This window comes from Felis catus, chromosome A1, assembly GCF_018350175.1.
Source record: "Felis catus isolate Fca126 chromosome A1, F.catus_Fca126_mat1.0, whole genome shotgun sequence".
Taxonomy (NCBI): domain Eukaryota; kingdom Metazoa; phylum Chordata; class Mammalia; order Carnivora; family Felidae; genus Felis; species Felis catus.
In genome coordinates, this window is record NC_058368.1 from 85,236,755 (window position 1) to 85,260,612 (window position 23,858).

The window sequence follows — 23,858 nt, forward strand, 5'->3', positions numbered from 1 at the left end:
TCCTCCTCCCTCCCTTTCATTCTTTTCTGTCCACAGCAATTTATTGAAGACTTGTTACATGCTGAGTGCACAGAGAGTCTTCAGTGACATCTCCAGCAGGTAGAGGAGAGATACAGTTGTTCTGTTTTGTTTTTTTCACTTACTTATGTACACACCCAGTTTTAACAGGTGGCTGATCCCTCCCATACTTGCATCAGAGGTATTATTGTTTAGAGGAAAACAAAAACCAAACATGAATATGGTTTACTCTTCTGGACACACTTCCCTTGTTGCATTTCCATTTCTCCCCAGTTACCACTATCTCAAATTTGGTCATTATTCTCATGCAGGTTTTGTCCTTTCCTATATATTTACTTATTTTTTAAAGTTTACTTATTTATTTTGAGAGAGAAAGAGCAGGGGACAGGCAGAGAGAGAGAGAGAGAGAGAGAGACAGAATCCAAGCAGGCTCCACGCTGTTAGTGCAGAGCCTGATGTGGGGCTCGAACTCACAACCGCAAGATCATGACCTGAGGTGAAACCAAGAGGTGGAAGCTTAACCGACTGAGCCGCCCAGATGCCTCTGTCCCCTTCTATATGCTTACTAAATGTTTTATGACTCTGGGAGGCACAGTGCAGTCTTCTCATGTTGTACCTATGGATGTTCGACATGATTTCACACGGGCTGTGCCATTTGCAGCTTGCTTTTTCTCGTTCAGTGTGTCGTAGGAACTTGAGGCTCCACAGTCCTTCTTATTTTTCTGATTCTCTCCAATATCCAAAGCAAAAAACAATTTGGTGTCCATTTCCTGTGAGCCTTACAACAACCTTTCTATGGAGGCACAACAGACATCCCCATTTTGCTCAGGAGCAAACTGAGTTCCAGAGAGTAAAGTGAGTTTCTCAGACCATCAGGTGGCTGAGGCCCAGGTTTTCTGGATTTCAGCTCAAAGAATTTCTAGTCTGTACTGGTTTCTGGATGAAGGTGTGGGTCATGGCAGTGCAAACCAGATGTTGGATGTGAGCAACTACACACCTTGTGAGTGTGAGAGAGGAGGGGAAAGGAAACACATGAGGACCAGCCAGGGAGCTGCATGATTTATCATTGATTCTCAACCTCGACAAGTCCTTGGAATTACCCGCAAAGTGTAGGAAACACTGTACCCAGGACCCACTCCCAAGATTCCTGCGGAATGACTCAGGCTCTCTGGGCAGCAGACACTTCTGAGCTTCCAGCTGATTGAAATGTACAGGCAGGATTAGGGATCAGTAAACACATGCAGACACAAGACACAAATGATTAATCTTGCTCAACTATTTGACAGTTTGGCGTAAGTGGTTGCATTATGCCCCTTTATCCTTAAATTCTTCATGCATCTTCTCAGAACTTGGACTTTGCTTGTGCAACCATGATGCAATTTGTTGAAATTTGATATTGATAGAATGTGTGTTACATTTTCTCATTTGTCTGAATAATAGCTGTATTTCCTAATCCAGAATCATGGATTACACTTGATTGTCACACCTCTTTAATCCTTTAGTCCAGAATGATCCCTTTGCATTTCATTGTTTTTTTGCATTAGAATTTTTGAGGTGAAAAAAGCTTTTTAAAAATAAAAATTAATAAAACGTTCATTTTGCACAAACTCTACACTTGATCTTAGCCAAAAGGCCGAGAAGCGATATTTTGGGGGGAAAATTCTAAATTTGTTTACTTAGACACTTACTGAGAAGTGCTCAAGTTATGTCCAGTGTCTTATTGTTGAAATTATGGTGATGAACAACTTTGTGTGTGTGCAAGTAAATGTAGAATACATTTTCAGAAGTTGAATTGCTGGGTCTTAGGCTGTGCATGTTTTTGTTATTTTACTAGTGATCACATGCACTTCTAGGTAGGAAAATAACACATGCACCTTGAGGAAGGGGGGTTTGGCTCCTATGACAGGTCAGATTGCAGAGGGAGATGTGAATCAGTTCTGTTGATACAGGGCTTGAACTACCTGTGAGGGAACACTATCATCCCTTTGAGTTCTTGCCACAGGCCAATAACTGCGGTGGCCACTTTATTTAGGAGCAGAGCAGAGGAGTGCAGATGCAAGAGAATGTAAGATAAGGCCTTTTCCTGTTTCTTCCAACAACAGATCAACAAAAGAGGAGAAGTGATTGATGTGCACAACAGCGTGCAAATGGTGACAGTGGGCATTGCATACACTAGCCAAAACCTAACAATACCTGATATCGTGTTGCTGGCACAGCCAGCTGTGAGCTATGCAGTCAGTGCCAGAAATGACCAAGATACCCAGGGAAAGGGCTTCAAGTCCACAAAGAGCTTGGAGCTGACTGGGTGACTCCAGGAATTTTAGTGCCTCCCTGTAAGATGTATCCAGGAGGAACATGACCATCAGGCACATGATTCCCCATAACACAGAGCCCTCCGTGACCAGACCAGTAGCGGTGGGGTGGATTCAGAGGAGAAATCAGACACAGCTATAGGATCCACAAGGCTTTGTTGGGAAAGTGGTTGTTGATTAGGTAGGAAGGGTTATGGGAATAAGACTGGAAGAAAAGCTGGGAACAAATAGTAGGAGGCCTTGCATGGCAGAGTCAGTGAGGGGTTAATTCCTACAGTTTTGGGAGGTGGTCAGGAGACATCAAGGGTTTTTTTAAAATTTTTTTTAACATTTATATATTTTTGAGAGATAGAGAGTGTGTGTGAGCAAATGGGGGAGGGGCAGAGAGAGAGGGAGACACAGAATCTGAAGCAGGTTCCAGGCTCTGAGCTGTCAGCACAGAGCCCAACATGGGGCTCTAACTCATGAACCATGAGATCATCACCTGAGCCGAAGTCTGATGTTTAACCAACTGAACCACCTTGACGCCCCAGGAGCTATCAAGCTTTAGTCAGGAGTGCGATGAGTTACATGATGTACCCTGAATTCAGACTGAACCTGTCAGTGCTAAGGAGGTGGATGTGAGGGCTGAGATCAAGTGGACAGGGCTCATGGAATGCTTCAAGAGAGGATTAAATTCTGACTAGCCCTAGAGATCCCCTTACTCCTCCTTCCCACCTACCCCAACCTAATCCCCCACTTTGCTCCCCAACAGGCTGCTTCCTTTGAAGTTTGTGAAGATATCCATCTACAATTAAAAAAAAAAGTTCCACTTGAAGCTTGTCACTGGACGCTCTTTTTACCTACAATTTTGCATCCCCCAGATGCAAAGGAAGATCTGTTTGCATGCTGGGAAGACTTAGTGTACCTGCGGAGACCACCAGTAGAGGCTTACAGTGGGACCCTGGGCCAGCCGGCGGGTGACATCATCTCCATTCCTGTGCTGGAGGGGGAGAACAAGAAGAAACCAGCAGTAAGTCTCTGCAGAGACTCTTGGAGAAGGGCCAGGGTGATTTGGAAAAGCTGCCAAGTCTCCTCCAGGCTTCTCTCTGAGGCTTAGCGGGAGAAGGCATTTCATTTGGAAGGATTCAGGCCAAATAAGGCACCGTGTATAGACCTTCCTACCTTGGAAAGGTTCCAAGTGCTTCTGAATATCTGTGGTCCCTTAGATGTCACCTCCTCTAATCTCATACCCAGTGTTGTAATGCCCTCAACAGCATCCCCGCTGTCCAGTGCATTCTGGAACGATGACCATGACAGCCCAGGCAATCTGATCTGCTGTGGGATACTTTCAAATAGTAGAAAGTCTTTCCTTGATTTCTGTATACATCTGTGGCCTGGCAGCATGCCCTGTGTATATGTGCACATTTTGTTCTTAAGCATAAGACTGTAAAATGGCATAGCTCTTGACCAGCAGCCTCACTTTTAGGAATCTGTTTTGCAGAAATGCTAAGACGTGTATGAGATAAAAGTGTGAGGATGGTCGCTGGTGAATGGTAGTGGTTCTTTTCTGGCAGTGGAACTATGCGCAAAAAGTGGGGTGAGTGCTGTGGGGGTGCAAGAGCAGGGGTTACTGCATCCGCTGGACTTGATGACCTCAAAGTCTCTCCTAATTATAATCTTGAGTGGTTTGCTTCAGGAAGGCAAGTGACAGTCTTCCAGTCTCACACTCTTCTCTGCTTCCCTGTTTTCTCCACTCGGCACAGGCCATGGAGCTCCACAGAGAAGGGGACCAAGATCGGCTCAGCATCCAGAGCCTTCCCATGGTTGCTGATGTGTCTGCAGCCACTTGCAGTGTTGCTTACACTGGTGGGGAAGGAGTCCAGCAGCATGGTTCCCACACACGCTGTGTGCTGAGGAATACACAGTCTTTTCTGATCCCAGCACCCACAGGGCCTGACTGCTTGGCAGCTCCAGGGGCACTGGTAACTCTCAGAGGCAGCAGTGTGGTTTCAGGAGGGCAGACCATCAGCAGACCTGTTACAGAGACCACTGAAGGCCCGAAAGTGGAAGCCTTCATGTCAGCCCTTCAGAGGGAAGGCGATGTGAGCAGAGTCTCCCAGCTCCAGGCGGAAGCCTCAGGGCAGAGAAAGGAAAAGGAACAAGCTCCCACCCAAAGGCCTGACCATCTTGGTAGGGTTGGGGAGGACAGTTCTTCCCTATCGTCACATAGAACTACTTGGGGAGAGAAAACAGAGGAGCAGAGCAGCCTGCAGGGCCAAGGACACGGCTCCCCCTTCCCTGAATATTCCAGGCTCAGCTCCACCCTGAATGGGTCCTGGTGGGTGCCCATATATCCCTCCCTTCTTGCTTTCCGTTGGCTTTACCTCATTCACTCATTTTCAGATGCCTAGGACTCAGGTGTGCAAGGTGAATCAGGGTGAGGGAAAGGATAGCCTAAGTAGCTCATGGTACAGGAGAAGGAACTGGACCCTCCTTTTCTCACTGCAGAGAATCCCAAATGCTAAAATCACGGATAGCACAGGAAATGAGCACCACAATCAGAAAACATATTGTGAGTTTGGTATGGACTGGCTATGCCGGTCTCTGAACTGTGAGCTCTGAGAGTGAGGGGACATGCATGGAGGTCACCTCCACTGTGCAGTGAGTAGATAGCTCCTAAGGAAGAAAACTAAAATTCCCCTCCTCCTCCTCCTCCTCCTCCTCCTCCTCCTCCTCTTCCTCCTTCTTCTTCTTCTTCTTCTTCTTCTTCTTCTTCTTCTTCTTCTTCTTCTCCCTTTCCCTCTCCATCTCCCTCTCCCTCTCCTCCTTCCCTCGTCTTCTTCCTTCTCCTTCCTCCTCCTCCTCCTCCTCCTCCACTGCTTTTCTTCTTCTTCTTCTTTTTCTTCGTCTTCTCCTCCTCCTCCTCCTTCTTCTCCTTCTTTGTCTTCTTTCATCTTCTTCCTTCTTCTCCTCTTCCTCCTCCTCCTTCTTCTCCTTCTTTGTCTTCTTTCATCTTCTTCCATCTTCTTTCTTCTCCTCCTCCTCCTCCTCTTCTTCTCCTTCTTCTCCTTCTTTGTCTTCTTTCATCTTTGTGGGGGGCTGGGCCCCGGTGCCAGGCTGAGACCGGGTCGAGCAACATTCCCTGTTGACTTAGCCAACCCGGTGGTTCCCCCTCCCATTACCACACTTTCAAGGGCATACAAAAGCCTTGTCAAGGCTGAGAAAGTTAATTCCTGAAGCCTGTGGTCTGCAGGTGTTGGCAGTAATGCTACCTCCCTTTTTCCACCCCAAGTCAGATAGAAACAAACATGGGAATTGTGTTTTGCTAGCAAGCTTATCAACAAGGTCTTGTTGTGACCCGTTTAGAAAATTCACCAGGAACACAGAACTAAATGTTTTGGTTGGCAGCGATTATGTGAAACCTGTTTATTAGAATGGCCTGACCCATAAGAGTCTGGATATAAAAGATTGTGTACAGCAACAATAAAGCCGTCACTTGGGCCCTCAGCCCAGGGGACCCTCCTGTTCCCAAACTTTCTTCTCTCTCTTTTTTCTTGCATTCCCCTACCCTCAGGACCCTGACATCGGTGTTTGTCATGCCGGTCATGACACATCTTCTTCCATCTTCTTTCTTCTTCTTCTTCTTCTTCTTCTTCTTCTTCTTCTTCTTCTTCTTCTTTCTTCCTTCTTCTTTCTTCTTTCTTCTGTGTTTGTTTATTTTTCAGAGAGAGCAAATGGATGCAAGTGGGGCAGGGACAGAGAGAGAGAGAGAATCCCAAGCAGGCTCTGCACCATCAGTGCAGAACTCAACACGAGGCTCAAACTTATGAACCATGAGATCATGACCTGAACCAAAACCAAGAGTCGGGCGCTTAACTGACTGAGCCACCCAGGTGCCCCATTTTCTGCTTGCATTAATTGGGATCCACTGTTAGGATCCCTTTTTTGTTTCTATTCAACTGTTTATTTATGATGTGTCTGTATATTCTATGGGTTATAATTATTTTATTTTTTTACTACTCTAAGACCAATAAAAACTCCTTCACGTTGTATCCTGTTTCTTTAACAAGCCCCACCTTTTCTTTTTAGAACTTTCTGGCACTTCCAGATATCCCAGCTCATATTTTCCTACAGCATCCTTGCAATCAACTGCTTCTCCAAGAAGTCTCACCCCTTTTTCTTTTTTTAATGCATATTCATTTTTGAGAGACACAGAGTACGAACAGGGGAGGGGCAGAGAGAGAGAGGGAGACACAGAATCCGAAGCAGGCTCCAGGCTCCAAGCTGTCAGCACAGAGCCCGACGTGGGGCTCAAACTCACCGAACTGCGAGATCACAACCTGAGCTGAAGTCAGATGCTTAGCTGACTGAGTTATGTAGGCGCCTCTTGCTCTGGCTCTTTACTATTGAAAAATGGTGTTTACGTATCAAGATCTTGTCACTACATTGTACTTGTTTTGACTAGGTTTGTTCTGTTTTGTCTTTCAGGTCATCTCAGAAACTGAGGAGTAGCTGGTCTAAAACCATGTCAGGTAGGGGACCATCATCAGAGGTTGGGTCTTTATCCCTGCAACTCTTGTGAAGCTCTTCCTGGTCTCGAGGGAACACACGTTAGCCATTCATGAAAGTCAGAGATATCAACTAGCATGGATATCACATGCCATCACAAGTCACCCACACATTTCAAAGATGGGGAAACATAATTTTTCTGAAGTGGGTCAATTTATTTATTTCTTGAAGCACTGAAATGCCTCCTACATGCCTTGACCTGTGACAATAGCTGGCATATATAAAAAAGCAAGGCAGAGTGGGGAGTGCCTCCACATATAGATATTTACACGTATCTATGTATCTAGAGCTTACACAGTCTCAAAGTGTGGAGCCAGCTGGGTGAGTTTAGGAAGCTCACAGCTCAGTGTCCTTGGAGCAGCAGGGGATACATGGGGGAAAATGTGCCCAGGCAGTTGGAGTGATGGATCTACAGAGACATGTGGGGCACAGAAGTGATTTGACCACACCTGTACTTTTAATGGTCCCTGCATACATGAGCTCAGGAAAGATGGAATCTGAGAAGCCATTAGGACTGTGGCCATGCAGGGAGAGATGGTAAAAGGCCCAAACAGCAGGCACCTGGAGCAGTTGTGGTCATGGACCCTATAGAACATATGAATGATTAGGCAAGGGAGTGAGGGCTGAACGAGGATGTGAAATGACACACAGGTTTTCCACATGATGAGTGGATGGTAGTGCTGCTCATAGAGGTGGGAAGAATCAAGGGGATGAGCAAATGCACTGTTAGTGAACTAATCTGGACAGATCTGACTTGGTCTTGGTATATCAAAGTGTTCCAGTTTAATAGGACCGGATCATTACTCTTTAGGTACAACACTGGCTTTGTGCGTGTTGTGTGTCAGAGTCTTTTGCTCTGAACAAGATAGGGTAAGGTGTGCAGCCTAGTGAGTAAAGCCTGTAAGGGGCTCACAGTCTCTGTAGGGAGATAAGCTGTATTGAGGGTATAAAACTGAAGCATGAGTCAGAGTTGGAACAATGCTTCCCCAGTACCACATGCTAAAGGGAAAGAGGAAACATGTTCAGGAGACACTCACTGGTCAAGTGTGGCTCAAGTTCAGTGAAGGAGCAGTTGCCAACGAGATGTTTAAAATGAGTGGGTCCAGATTGCCACAGGCTTCAAATACCATGTGCATAAGTTCATATTTGATTGTGGGCTTTTTTTTTCATTTTTAATATTTTATTTCTTTTAAGTTTATTTATTTATTTTGAGAGAGACAGAGAAAGAAAATGCAGGAGGGGCAGAGAGAGAGAGAAAGAATCCTAAGGAGGCTCTGCACTGTCAGCACAGAACCCAATGTGGGGCTCAAACTCACGGCGAGATGATGACCTTTAGCCAAACCAAGAGTCAGTTGCTTAACTGACTGAGCCACCCAGGTACCCTGATTGTGGGCTTTTTGTTAACACAAGGAATGATAATGTTCAATGGTAGAATCCATGAGTGAATTAAGTGAGGGTCACAATAAAAATAACTTCCTTTCCTCATTGTCAGTGGGGTTACCTTCACTGTTTCTCATCCTGACTCACTTTCAGTTCTTCAGAGCCCTCCCAATAGTTGTTTCTTCAGAGCTTCAGAGCTCTTCCTAATGCACAGGCAGCAGAAACCAGTTCCTGACAGCAAGAGCTTCAGTGAGATAAGTTCTTTACTAAGAAATAATAATATTGGTGAGGTAGGGACAGTGTGGAGGGGAAGAGCATGGAGGCAGTCAGGCAGTCAGCAGGGTGTGGTGAGGGCTTGCCATCTGTGACCATGGAGGCGGTAACTATGTATGTCCATCATAAGGGTCATGAGAGCAAGCTATTTCCAGATAGCTTCCTTTGTGCATTGCGTAATTAAGACTTGCCTTTTCACCATAAAACACTATTGTCTTTTTAAATTTACATGTTCCACAGCATAGTAATGACCTCAAAAGATTTTGTGACATCCCCTAAGCTGGTGCCTAAGACCCCAGTTCCCTGCCTGGCACAGTCCCACTCACACCTTTCCTCCTAGAGCCCACAGTAGAGCTGCTCCTCGCCCTCACCACTGTCTGTCTTTGGGTCCTCAGGCTGTCCTCAAGGTCACATCCTGTCAGCCAAGGAGCACCTCCTTCTCCCTCCTCATTCTTTTTCCTCTGAAGGTCGACTGACAGAGATATTACATCTGTTGGATTAATAAAGAAAGGATACTCATGGTGGAGGAGAAAGAGTAGAGACCCATGTTTCAGTAATTAGAGTAAGAAAAGCCATCATCTAGAGTTAAGCAATTCCACATCTAGGTCAGTACCCGCAGGAAACTCACACACGTGTTCCAGAAGAAAACAATGAGAATTGTGGAGCAAAGCACAGAAAATCTCTCCCATGTTCATCAACTGGAGAATTGATGAATTGTGGTTATGCATGTGCCTTGGGATAGTACACAACACTGGCAGCTGTGCACATCAGCATGGGTGAGTCTCACTGCTGAATGACAGAAGCAGGTCGAACATAGAACCCCATTTCTAGAATGGTTTGAAAATGAGATCAAACAAGACATGGTTACATATTTGGTAGTTTCTCTTGAGAAAAGTATGCCTGTGGTGGAAAAGAGATGTCATGTTGAAAATATGCATAAAATGTTCAACGATGCTGGAAATTTTCCTATTTCATAAATAAGGTTTTGTATATACAAGTATGAAATTTTCACATTTTAACATTTTTGAAGGCAGAATGATCCCTAAGTGACATTGTTGTCATTGTCACAGAAATAACCAATTTATTTTAGCAAATTTTCATATATTTACAAGAGTGACATGTGTCAAAAATTAGCCTGAAGTACTAATGACTTAATGAGTATCGAATACAGATTTGTAGGGACAAGTCATTGTGTCCATTTAGTTGGCATTGGTTTTCTCTCTTGAACCACTGGCCTTGTAGTTCAAGTGAAATACGGATTTTTTATTTAATCCATACATGTATGACACATGGAGTGTCTCACATATGTGATGTATTTTGTGATAAATAATCTATGGTCTTCATATCTCCATCTGTATACAGATACAAAGATCTGTAATTTAGGACTCCTCAACAGGGGCATGGGAGGGATTGTGGCACAGACTTCTAGTTGACTACTTCATGTCCATTCTTCCTTTCCTTACTAAAGACCTTAATCTAATTGGGAAGAGTTCCCGCCCCCACCCCTCATAGCACTGATTTCTTACTGCCTGAGGACAATTAGAGAAGAAAATGGGGCTTATTAACATTGTTAGTAAGTGCCCCGCTTGTTGAAATGAACCTTTTAATATTTCATCACTTTTTAAAAATATATTTTCATGGGGCACCTACGTGGCTCAATTGGTTGGGCGTCTGACTCTCGGTCTTGTATCAGGTCATAATTTCATGGGTTTGTGAGTTTGAATCCCACATCAGGCTACACACTGTCAGTGCGGAGCCCTCTCTGTGTCCCTCCCTTGCTTGTGTGCTCTATCAGAATAAATAAATGAACTTCAAAACAAACTTAAAATATATACATATATTGAACACACACACACACACATACACACACACACACACACACACACACACACACACACATATATATATGTATATGTATGCTAACTTTTCTTATTAGAGATGTTAAGATTTTACATTTTATTTGCCAGTGTGGCATTGTATTGTGGTCTACTCAAGTGTTTGAACACATCCTATGGAGAATGATGATCTTTGAGTTTGTATCTCACCTGGCTAGGTTCAGCCATAGGTCCTACTGTCACCTGTGGTTTTTGCTTTCTACATCGGTATTTCCAGTGTGATTGCTATCTGTCCCCATTCAGTGTGCATAGTTTGGAGTCTATGGAAGTCTACCACATACTTTTGTTTTCAAAGATTTGGATATGCTCTTTACTTTTAGATTCAGGCTTCTACAGTCTGGATACAAGTCTAGTTTATACACAGATTCATAGGATTGCTTATTATCTCAGCTACCTCCCCACCATTTTCGTATTCCTAGGGGTCTTTTCCTGGTCTTCTTACTAGAAACTGGAACTTTTGTTATGTTGTTCTGATGTGCACTTTCCATGACTGTGTCTGTTTCCCTCCCAGGCAATGAGAGGATGTGGAACAAAAGACCAACAGGAATGCTTGCTTCCCATACTCGTAGGATTACAGATCCCGTAGTCAGAGAGGAGTGTTCTGCCTCCATCCTATTATATATGCCCATCTGGTCACTGTGGGTACTGGTGCCACAGGATTAGAGAGCTCTTTCTGTGAGCTATCAATATGAAGTTCTAGGTTTCAGGTTTCCTTTGACTACAGGCTAAGAGAAACCAGAAGAATAATTTTGTAAAAATTAAAAAGGACAATTTTTTTTTGTTAGGTAGTACTTCAATATATATTTTCCTCAAGTATTTCATTATGTATCTATAAAATCTAGGGGCGCCTGGGTGGCTCAGTCGGTTGAGCATCTGACTTCAGCTCAGGTCATGATCTCGCAGTCTGTGAGTTCAAGCCCCACGTCAGGCTCTGTGAAGACAGCTCAGAGCCTGGAGCCTCCTTCGGATTCTGTGTCTCCCTCTCTCTCTGCCCCTCCCCAGCTCATGCTCTTTCTCTGTGTCAAAAATAAATAAACGTTAAAAAATTTAAAAAAATAAAATAAAATCTATAGATTTATATTTCCACTACCATAATATTGTTGCCAATAAAGTTAACAATCATGGCTTAATAATTCAGTAACTATTTAAATTTCCTTAATCATCTCATGATATTTTCAGTAGGTTCATGCTAAATAAGACTCAGACTAGATCCATGCCTTGTGTTTGGCTCATATGTCATTTAATTTTATGGCAAAAAATTGTGGTCTATGTTTGTAAATAATCTATGAAGAATTGAAAAAAAATATGTATTCAGCCATTGCCTTGTGGAGTGTTTTCTGAGTGTCACAGTTTTGTGTAAGTCTAAGGTATCCTCACTGATGTTCATCTTTTTAGTTCTATCAATTACTAAGAGATTTAAATATTTGACTATAATCCTAGATATGTTGGCTTTGCCTTCCAGGTCTACCAGTTCTTTTTGTTTTTCCCATGTATTTTGAAACATATCTATTTTTTTTTTAATTTTTTTTTCAACATTTATTTATTTTTGGGACAGAGAGAGACAGAGCATGAACGGGGGAGGGGCAGAGAGAGAGGGAGACACAGAATCGGACACAGGCTCCAGGCTCTGAGCCATCAGCCCAGAGCCCGATGCGGGGCTCGAACTCACGGACCGCGAGATCGTGACCTGGCTGAAGTCGGACGCTTAACCGACTGCGCCACCCAGGCGCCCCGAAACATATCTATTTGATGAATAAACATTTAAGATTTGTTTTTGATACATTGGCTCTTTTATCATCTTGAAATGGCCATCTTTATTCCTGATGATATTATACATTCTGAAATCTGATTTGCCAGATATTAGTAAAGAGCCACTCCACCTATTTGGATATTATTATTAGCATAGTGCTTTTCCCTCCTTTTATTTTTAATGTTTGTTTCTATATAGTGAGTTTTTTATAGTGTTTCTTTTTAAATATTTTAATGTTTATTTATTTTTGAGAGAGAGAGAGAGAGAGAGAGAGAGGGAACAGGAGGGGGAGGGGCAGAGAGAGACGGAGACCCAGAATCTGAAGCAGGCTTCAAGCTCTGAGCTGTTAGCACAGAGCCCAATGCCGGGCTCGAACTCACAAACCGTGAAATCATGACCTGGGCCAAAGTTGGACGCCCAACCTACTGAGCCACCCAGGTGCCCTATAGTGAGTTTCTTATACACAGAACATAGTCGAGTCATGTTTATATGTGTCTAATTTGACAAATTTTGTGTTTTAATTGAGTCACTTGGGCTACATATAATCAACGTTACTAGTGATATGTTTGCATTTAATTGTACCACATTTCTGTTTATTTTCTATTTGGCCCGTGTGTTCTGTGGTGTCTTTTTCCTATTATTTTGGCTTTGTTTTTGATTAAATAGTTTTGGGTGATTACATGTTATTGCCTGATAGATTCTTAACCAAGTGTTTACAGTATATATAGTTAATTCATCATAATCTAACTTCAAGTAATACTATATTCAGGTAAAGTTAAAAAACATGCAGTAGTTTACTTCTGTTTACCCCTCTTCTGGATTTTGCACTATACTTGACATACATTTTACTTTCACTTAAATTAGAAAAGCCACACCACTATGTTATTCATTTTCTGTTAGTCATACCATTGTTTCTTAAAGAGATTTAAATATTTAAATATTAAAATATAGTTTTCTCTACTTTTATCATTTTTCATTCTTTCCACTCTTTTTGTAGATCCTGATCTTTATCTGTTATAGTTTCCTTACAATTAGACAACATCTTTTTTTTTTTTTTCTCAAATTGACCTTAGTGGCATTTATTAAATAATCTAGTCAAGGACAGCAAAATGTACATTCACTTCATGTGCACATAAAACATTTAACAAAATAGGTCTGTTTTTTCTTAAGAGTTTATTTAAATTCCAGTCAGTTAACATACAATGTAATGTTTCAGCTGTAGGGTATTGTGATTCAACAATTTCATACATTACCTGGTTCTCATCACAACAGGTGCACTCCTTAATCTCCATCACCTATTCACTCTGTCACTTCACCCACCTATCCTCTGGTAATGATTAGTTTTTTTTCTCTGTAGAGTCTGTTTCTTGATTTGTCTCTCTTTTTTCCCTTTTGTTCATTTGTTTCTTAAATTCCACATATGAGTGAAATTACATGATACTTGTCTTTCTCTAACTGACTTCACTTAGCATAATAATCTCTAGCTCTATCCATGTCCTTGCAAATGGTAAGAATTTATTCTTTTTGATGGGTTAGTAAATATTCCATTGTAGATGTATATACCATATCTTCTTTATCCATTCATCAAAACAAGAGTACTTGGGCTGTTTCCATAATTTGGCTATTGTTGATAATACTGCTATAAACATTGAGGTAAATGTATCCCTTTGAATTAGTATTTTTGTATCCTTTGGATAAATATCTAATAGTGCAATTGCTGGATATTAAGGTAGTTCTACTTTTCATTTTTTTTTGAGGAACTTCCATACTCTTTCCCTCAGTAGCTGCTCTAGTTTGTGTTCCCTCCAGCAGTGAAAAAGGTGGTTCTCCACCCACTTTGGAGAACATCTTTTAAAATTTCTTTTATTTTGGATGTAATGAATTCTTTTAACATTTGTATGTCTGAATAAGTCTCTGTATTATATATACTTTTGAATGTATTTTGCTAGATGAAGAATTCCATATTTATTTTAAAATATTAGTACTTTAAAGAAATTTCTGTATTTTATTTGTACTGTTTCCATTGAGAAGTCTGCTGTGATCTCACTCATATGTGGAACTTAAGAAACAAAACAAATGATCATAGGGGAAAGAAGAGAGAGGCAACCAAGAAACAGATTCTTAATTATAGAGAACGAATTGAGGATTCTCAGAGGGGAGGTGGGTGGAGGATGGGATAAATAGGTGACGGGCATTAAGGACTGCACTTGTGATGAGCACGGTGTTCTATGGAATTGTTGAATCACTGTGTTGAACACTTGAAACTACTATAATACTGTATGTTAACTAACTGGCATTGAAATTAAAAAAAAAACCCTCTTTTTCTGTTAGCCTACTTAAGTTAACACACAATCCCATTATAGGATTAGTAGTTTCTAAATGTAACTGTATATTTACTTTTACCTGTGTTCTGTACTTTGATATGTTTTCATGTCTCTGATAATTGTCCTTTTATTTCACCCTGAAGAACTACAGCAGCATTTTTTGCGAGGCACATCTAATGGTGATGAATTTCCCTCAGCTTTTGTTTGTTAAATTATTTATTTGTCTTTTGTATCTGAAGGATAACTTTGCCAGATAGAGCAGTTTTGTTTTTGTTTTTGTTTTTTGCTTTGTTTGTTTGTTTGTTTGTTTTTCTGGAAATTGTTTTCTTTTAGCACTTTGAATATGCCATTCCATTGTCTCCTGGTCTTGAGGGTTTCTTCTGAGAAATCCACTGATAGCCTCAGGGGGTTTACTTTGTAGGTTTCAATATATCTTTCTCTGGGTGCTTTTAGGATTCTCTTTGTCTTTGATATTTGACTGTATCATCATTATATGCCTTAGAGAAGGTTGTTTTGAATTGATATAATAGAATGATCTATTAGCTTTGTGAAACTGGATGTCCAATTGTCTCCAGGTTTGCTAAGTTCTAAGCTATTATTTCTTTGAGTAAACTTTCTGCTCCCCTCTGTTCTCCTTCTGCAACTCCAGTGATTCTGTTTGTATATTTGCTAGTGGTCTGTACATCTGTATCATTTATTCACTGCTTTTTTTTCTTTCCTGTTTTTTTTTTCATTTTCTCCTCTGATTGGGTAATTTCACAGTTCTTATTCTGTAGCTCACTAATTCTGTCTTTCATATTGCCTAGTCTATTTTAAATGCCCTCTGTTCCATCATTTGCCTAACTTATTGTAATCTTCAGCTGCAGAATTTGTTTCTCTCTTATGAGTTCTCTCTTTGTTAAATTCCTAATCTGTCCTCCACGTATTATTTTCCCAATTTCATTGAATTCTCTCTTTTTTTCTTGAAGTTCTTCAGTTTCCTCAAAATGGCTATTTTAAACTCTTTATCAAATAGATAGAAAAATCTTCTGTCTTTGATTTTAAATATTTGAGGTTTATTGTTATCTTTCAGAGGTGACAGGTTTCCTTGATTCTTCATGTTCCTTGGAGTTTTTACATTTGAAGTAGCAGACATCTCAGATCTTTAATAGGGAGTGGGATACACTGTTTGTTGGTCCTGTTATATATGTGGCTTTCTCCAACTTTCTGTGGATGTATTGCTTCACACTGCTTGCTCCCTCTTGTGGCAGAATTCATAAGATTTTATGTCTTTCCTGGTTCTTATTATTAACAGTCCCAGTATCTGAAAACCTCTTTCTTGTATTTTGCAGTGTGGCACCATAGGTAAAGCTTGTGTTTTCTAAATGATGGAGAATGTTCTCACTATGGCACCTGGGAGCACACACACAGGAAGCCTGCCTCCAGTGAAGGAAAGTGTGAATTTAACACTTGGGGCATCAAGGGTGCTTAAGGCCTCCTTGTGGACCCTTATGTGAGGTTTACTCAGAGGCTTACATATAAGCTTTCTTCTGAAGTGCTGTGTCCAGTCAGCAGGGCTGTATCCTTTAATGAACTTTAGCATTCTTATCTGCATCTTTATCTGTTCCTCCTCCCAGTCATCTCCATGACTGGATTCAGTAGGTTGTGTGCTGCTGTAGAGAACCAGGCTTCTTCTTCTTGCACAGCTAGGGTAACCAGGACGCATGCCCACTGTGGGAGAGGTCATCTTTGGCCAGTTTGGCCCCATGCTCTGTTGTTCAGGGAAGGAGAAGTACTGACAGAGTTTCTCATATGCTGTCCAGTATATTCAAACCTCTTCTTTTTTTTTTTTCTTTGAATTATTTTTTAAGTTTATTTATTTACTTGAGAGAGAGAGAGAGAGAGAGAGAGAGTAGAGGAGGGGCAGAGAGAGAGGGAGACACAGAATCTGCAGCAGGTTCCAGGCTCTGAGCTGTCAGCACAGAGCCTGACACAGAGCTCAAACCCATGGATTGTCACATCATGACCTCACTGAAGTTGGACACTTAACCAACTTAACCACCCGGGTGCCCCAGCAAACTCATTTCTTACTTGCTCCCTCCGGATACTCTAACATTCCCTCGGCAAGGCTGGACTTCTGCAGAGTCTCTTTCCTTGGAGGTGGACTGCCTAAGTCAGCACTCTGCAGGTTTTCCCTAGCTGCAGCCAGGGGTTTTGGGGCTGGGTTTGTCAGCTCATATTGATTCTGCAGCCCATACTGAAGTCTGTCCTCAAATTACCATATGCTCAGTGGGTGAAAATTCTTACGTGTCCCTTGGCATGTGTCCCTGGATCCCACAGCTCCCAGAGGGGCACTCTTGTTTGTGGATAAAGGTCCCCTTAGTTGCTAAAAAGGGGGACAAAAAGAGGGACATCTGTGCCACTGTGATGGTGATCTCATCAGCCATTCCTTATGTGTAGGATTGCTACTGACAGATTTTCACAGCTCACTGTCTGTATTCCTGAATGATAACTTTGCTGAATGTAGAATTCCTGATTTACCGGTTTTTCTTTCAGCACTTGAGAAATGTGCCACCTCCTTCTGACTTCCATAGTTTCAGATGAAAAATCTACTTTCATTTAGATGTGTTTTCTTGTACAGGAACTGTCATTTCTTTCTGTCTGCTTTTACTACTTTTTTCTTATCAGTGGTTTCTAAAACTTTTATGATGTTATATCTTGTCATACATTTCTTTGGGTTATTCCTACTTGAGGTTCACTAATTTTTTTTTATTTTTGAGAGAAAGCAAGAGCATGAGTGGGGGGAGGGGCAGAGGAAGAGACAGAGGGAAAGAGAGAGAATCTTAAGCAGGCTACATGCTCAGCATTGGACCCAACATTGGCCTTAGTCTCATGACCCTGATATTATGGTCTGAGACAAAATCGAGTTGGATGTTCAAACAACTGAGCCATCGAGGGGCCCCTATTGGTTTTTTTTTTTTTTTTTTGAATATGTAAGTTTATGTCTTTCACTAAATTAGGGGACTTTTAACAATTATTTAAGTGTTCTCTCCATCCCACATTCTGTGTCCTCTTCTTCCTCTGTAATACCAATCTGATTACTTTATTTTTGTGACACAGATTGATGAGCTCTGTTCATTTAACTTTTGTTCTATTTTCTCTCTGTTGTTCAGATTGACTAAATTATATTGATCTGCCATAATGTTCACTAATCTTAACTTCAGTCATCATGATTCTATGGAGACTATTATAGAATATTTTTATTTCAGTTATTGTTGTTTACTTCTATAATTTTTATTTGGCTCTTTTTTTTATATCTTCTATTTCTTTACTGAAGTTCACTTTTTCATCTTTACTGTTATTTAGAATTTATTATTGACATGTTTTTATAATATCTGCTTTAATTATTTTTTCAGATAATTTCAACAGATGATTCGTCTTAGTATTCAAATTGGTTGATTGACCTTTCTTATATTTTTGATTTTTCTGTTTCCTGGTATGAAGAGGAGTTTCCAGTTGTATACTGGGCTTTTGGGCTTATGTTACAGCCTGTTCTAGTCTTCTGTTCTAGCTGATATTTGTACCATATTTAAGTATAGCATCCAAAGCCTACTTTGGATTACTGCCATTGCTATTTGGTAATATTATATGGTATTTGAGGGATGATGGACTTGGGGGATGGAAGATATTTCTGCTGCTCTCATCTCCAGGTACTCTGTGCTTATGAGTTTGCACTCTTTCTCTGCTGTTGTTCCTGGAGGAGAGAAGTGCTGACTTGTATTCTCTTCTGTTACCCAGAAGAGGGCAAAAGCCACAGGGTCTAGGTGGAGAGTTAGGAGACCCTAGTCCTGATTCCTTGCTGGGGTGGGTGGAAGGCCACTGGTTCCCTTGCCTGGATCATATTCTGTTGCTAGGTGGAGATGCAGGTGTGTCTTCATATGTATGGCTCCCTGCCTTGGACTGGAGGGCCAAAGACACTGGTGCCTTCCTGCTTTCTCTTGCCACTGGATGTAGAAATGGGGGGTGTCAGGTTAAGCACCAGGAGAGGGAACATAGGTGAGAAGAGGGGTCCACCTGTTGCCTCCTGGTGTGGGTTGGTGATGAGGTCAGGTGATGAGTGGATTCTATAGTCAGCAGGTTTGGGACAGGGAATGGGTTAATACCACTAGCTGTGCTGGCAGCACTGATGCAGGTAGATGAAACCAGGCACTGCCACAAGTCATGGGTCTTCCTGCTAAGGCCTGTGGTTAGCTGACCTACACTAGATGTGAGTGGGTGGTGCTTCCAGATTAGGTTGGGCTAAGTCATATGCTGCCATCCATTTGACTTTCTCCTGTATCTGTGAGTTGACTTTAGACCATGGTCTGTTATGAACTGGGCTGAAGAAACTTATCTGTGAAAGCTTTGTCCTGCATTTCTCTAGTTACCTCTGAGTCCAGCAGACTTACCTGGGGTTGTCCATAAGAGTGATAGAGGCAGAAACAAGCAAGTGTGCTTGCATAGGTAATTTCCAACCCTCTACATAACTTCCACTAACTTCCAGTGGCCCAAGTAAGTGACATGGCTGAGTCCAGGGAAGGAAATCTGGGCCAACGAAATGAAAGTCAACTATATATATATTTTTAAATATTTTAAAATACTTCTTTTTTTAAGTTTATTTATTTACTTTGAGAAAGAGAGAGTGACAGGGAGAGAGTGAGAGTGTGTGTGTGTGTGTGTGTGAGTGGGGAAGGGGCAGAGAGAGGAAGAGAGAGAGAATCTCAAGCAGACTCCATGTTGTCACTGCAGAGCCTCACATGGGGCTCATTCCCATGGCTGTGAGATCATGATCTGAACAGAAACCAACAGTCAACTGCCTGAGCCATTTGGGTGTCTGTCAACTATATTTTTAAAGATATATGCCTAATGAAAAAATTTTGAAAAAAATTAAAAGAATGCTGATTACAAAGTTAAGATATGTGGTCATTAAATGAGTGATTGCTTTATAATATTTTGTAAAACTTCACATTATTTCGTAGAAGTTTTCAGTGTATGTTTTACTTTTAGGAATACAAAATACTAGGGTTAATTTCAGGAGGATCTACCAAGTGGATCTGGGAAATATAGTGTATTTTTATTGTTTTAGAATCTGAGGAGGGTTAATGTTACAACCAGGTCATATATTGATCTAAGAGGACAGGTAGAAGGAAGGGAATTGCCGGTGTAACTTATGCACATGTGTTTTGTTCCTTAGACTTGGAAGGTCACTGTCAGTTTCCTTGTTGGTTGTCAGGAAATTAGAAAATGTACCAAACATTCAGTTACTGGTTGTAGTTCCCTCAGAAAGATGAACCAGGAGCTATGCCTTGGGCAAAAGAATCAATCCCTTAACAAAAGTTACAGTTACTTAAAGTTTGCAGTCTTTCATTATATTGGAGAACATGTTTTTCCCTAGGAAAATAAATATCATAGGACAGTGATGTCACGATTTATATGCATCAGTATTAAGAATTATGCACTAAATTTTAGTCAGTGGTGAATTATTTATCTATATTAGACAATTTAAAGTCAATAAAGGCTCATTTAATGAGCATAGAATTATGAAGACCAACCCATGGTCTCCTGGGTGTTTGTGACCATGAGTTCACCCATTTTTTGGTTATTAACTTGGCAACTAAAGTAATACATTGATGTAGATGAGTCTACAATAAGTTTACTTGGATGAGAAGAAGAGGGATTAGAAAACTGCTGCCATGTTTTGAGGACAGTTAAAACCAGGTCATGGAAGTAATATTGACCCAGTTGGCAGGTGTTGAATATGAGTATTTCCTGCAGTGTGTTTGAGGTCACAGCTGTCATTGCCTTAGACAGACACAGTGGCAGAAAAAGAGACTACAAGCCCAGGTTTCCAGTGTTCAGGATCCTCATCTCACCTCTGAGAGAGAAAGAGAGAGAGAGAGAGAGAGAGAGAGAGAGAGAGAGAGAGAAAGCAGGGGAGGGGCAGAGAAAGAGGGAGAGAGAGAATCCCAAGCAGGCTTTACACTCTCAAGAACAGAGCCCAACATAAATTGGGGCCTGAAGTGAAATCAAGGGTCAGACACTTAACTTAGTCAGCCAGGCATCCCGAGGTTTTTTAATGAACATTTTGTCATATACTGATTATAAACCTTCTCCTTCTCTCTAAATGTAGTATCTACCTTGATGGTTAACATGATAGAGTAGTTTTGTAGTAATACTCATTTTTAATTAAAGAAAAAAAATATTGAAATGATTTTTTAAAGAAATAATACAAAGAATCCCTTGTACATTTAGCCCAGTGTCCCCTAGTGTTATTTGGAAAAACTATAGTATCACAACCAGAATATTGACATTAATAAAATTCATCAATGATATTCAAGTTTCAACAGGTTTTTATATGTATTAAATTCTATATACTTTTTATGCATTTATTCTTGAATACCCACAACCATAGACAAGATAATGTTAGTACCACCAACATTTGGATGTACTGTGTTGCCATTTTATAAACATATCCACTCAACATCATCCTAACAATGTCACTAAGTCCCTGCGGTCACTAATCTGATGATTTCTAAAATGTCATTTCAAAATTCTTATTCACGTACAGAATCTTACAGTGTGTAAACTTTTGGGATTGGCTTTTTACTCAACATAAATTCCATGAAAACCATCAAATTTTGTGTTTATTAATAGTTTATTTTTACTGATGAACATTATTCCATTGTATGTATTATAATATTTGTTTAACATTTCATCTGTTGAAAGATATACAGTCTATTCTAGTTATGAGATTATTACAAACAAAACTTTTTTGAACATTCTTTTATAAGTTTTAGTTGGGACCTAAATTTTCATATCTTCGAGACAAATACTAAGGAGTGAAATTGCCTGATCAGTCTAAGAAACTTCCAGACCATTTTCCAGGATGGATTGATCATTTTATATTCCAACCAGAACTGTATGAATGATCAAGATTCTCTGCACCTATCCTCACTCTGTGTTGTCAATCTTTTTTAGTTTAGCAATTCTAATTGATCTGTAGTAATATCTCAATGTATTTTTAATTTGCATTTCCCTTAGGCTGAAGGTAGTTGAACATCTTTTCACATGTTTATTTTTCATCTCCATATTCTCTTTAAAATGAAATGTATGCTCATGTTTTGTCTGTTTTCTAGAGTTACATGGTTTATCAGATACATTGCAAATATTTTCTTCCACCTGCACTTTGTTTTTTTATTATCATCATAACATATTTTATGTAAAAATTTTTGAAGGGGAGTCCAATATGGCAGAGAAGTAGGAGGACCTGAAGTTCCTTAGTTCCTCAAACACAGCAATGTTGAGGCCAAAGGACTTTGAATTCCAAGAGTCTGGGCTGCAGAGAGACAGAGATGTCTCCAGGGGCCCATGGGGACAACTTGGAGGCCATAGGTATATGATTGTGAACTGAGAGAGACAGAACAGGTGACCTAGGCACAGAGGGGAGGGATCCCCTTCTGTGGAGAGACAAAGGGAAGTGAAAGAGAGGCTGTGGAAGTGTAGGATTGTATCCCATGGACCAGGACAGAGAAAGATCCATTCTCTAACTGCGGGGCTTTCTCCAGAACTGGGGCCGGCTGCCATGTTCATGCATCTCGGGAAGAGGGGAGCCAGCCCTGGGCTCAGTAACTAGTTCAGATGCGTAGTCCGCAGTGGGAGAAAGCAATCCCCTCCCCTGAGTGCGGTGGGAAGAAGGTATATAGTGATTACAAGGACAAAGGACACTCCCTGTGCCCGCCATCCAGAGGCCATTTATGGGCAGGTGGAGCAGCACTTTCCTGGAACCAGGGCATGCAGAGCAGGACCCTTTAAGACACTGGGGTTTGAATTCCAGCCCAGCACCAAGGAGGCACGGGAGTTGGCAGAATGGGACAAACTGCCTCATTCACACCCGTGGCACTGTGAGGATGGCCTGAACACAGTGGTTTGGGACACCCAATCCAGGAAGGATAGAAACTAGGGTGTTCCCAATTTCTCCCCATCACCAACAAAGTAAGGCTTCAGGGAGCATCCAACGGGCCCACTGTGGAGGCTGTAACTGTCTACACCAAACCATGTCCCTCCACACCTGGTAACTGCTTATCTACTGGAGCAGGATTGACCCTGAGGAACCAGACAGCCCCTCCTCCAGACCAGCACTGTACCGGTTCCAAGGCTCCCAGCGGTTTCACATATCTTGATTTAATTCTTGGACAATTTTTATTATATGTATACTTTTTTCTTCCTTTTATCCTTATTTCTTCCCTCCTTCAGTCTGGTTATTCTGGTTGTTGGTTTGTTTAAGCAGACATATATAATCTAGTCTCTTTACACCTGTTCTATATCTTCTTTATTTTTCTCTCTGTCTCTGGATTAAGCCATATAGTTTCTCTACCTGGTCTATTTTATTTATTTTATTTTATTTTATTTTATTTTATTTTATTATTTTCCCCCACCCTATCATTTCTGTCTTTGTATGAGATAAGGCTCTTCCATCACCACCACCCCACCTTTTATTTTTAAAAAAAATTTCCCCCAGGGCTACTTCAAAAAAACCAATCAAAGCACACCTGGTGGAAGGTCCAAAACATTACTACAAGTAGGAAGATAAGGCAACCAAAGTCACAAAAGCAGAAAGCAAGCAATGCTCTCCAAAAATCACCTCCTGAAGGGCCAGGTCCTAGACAGTGTGTGACCCCTCTTTAATATAGTAGGGCTTTCATGTGCAGGGCACATAAAAGGATTTTAACACACATAAGGAACAGAAAACTAGGGAAAGTGATGAAACAGAATAATTCTCCTCAAAAGAAATTCCAGGAAGAAATGACAGCTAAAGAATTGCTCAAATCAGATATAAACAATATATCTGATCAAGAATTTAACATTAGTAGTCATAAGAGTAGTCACTGGGCTTGACAAAGATCATATAAGACAGCAGAAAATCTATTGCTGAAGAGATCAAGGAACTAAAAAAAGCAGTCATGTTGAATGAAGAAATGTAAATGAGGTGCAAAATAAACTAGATGCAGTCATGGTGAGGATTTAAGAGGCAGAGGGGAGAATACGTGAAATAGAAGATAAAATTTTGGAAACAGATGAAGCAGAAAAAGAGATAAAAAAATTCTAGACCATGAGGGGAAAATTAGAAAACTTAAGTGATTCACTGAAACGGAATGATATCCATATGATAGGAGTTCCAGAAGAAGAAGAGAAAGGAGTCAAAGGTTTACTTGAACAAATCATAGCTGAGAACTTCCCAGATCTGGGGAAGGAAACTGACATTGAAATCCAGGAGGCACAGAAAACTCCCTTCAGAGGTAACTTGAATTGATCTTCTGCACAACATATCATAGTGAAA

General features: G+C 41.0%; 1 protein-coding gene and 1 pseudogene across 1 annotated transcript in view; one reads left to right on the forward strand and one right to left on the reverse strand.

The window, feature by feature from the left end:
- The window catches only part of LOC123385087 (protein FAM71C-like), a 34,630-nt gene that overhangs the window by 422 nt on the left and 10,350 nt on the right, over positions 1-23,858 (forward strand). The window contains exons 2-3 of the mRNA XM_045056483.1: positions 3,085-3,342; positions 6,801-6,844. Coding sequence (XP_044912418.1) covers positions 3,085-3,342; positions 6,801-6,824 — 282 coding nt within the window. The 3' untranslated portion in view covers positions 6,825-6,844. The remainder of the gene's footprint in view (positions 1-3,084; positions 3,343-6,800; positions 6,845-23,858) is intronic.
- On the reverse strand, positions 1,518-1,663 carry LOC111557068 (annotated as a pseudogene).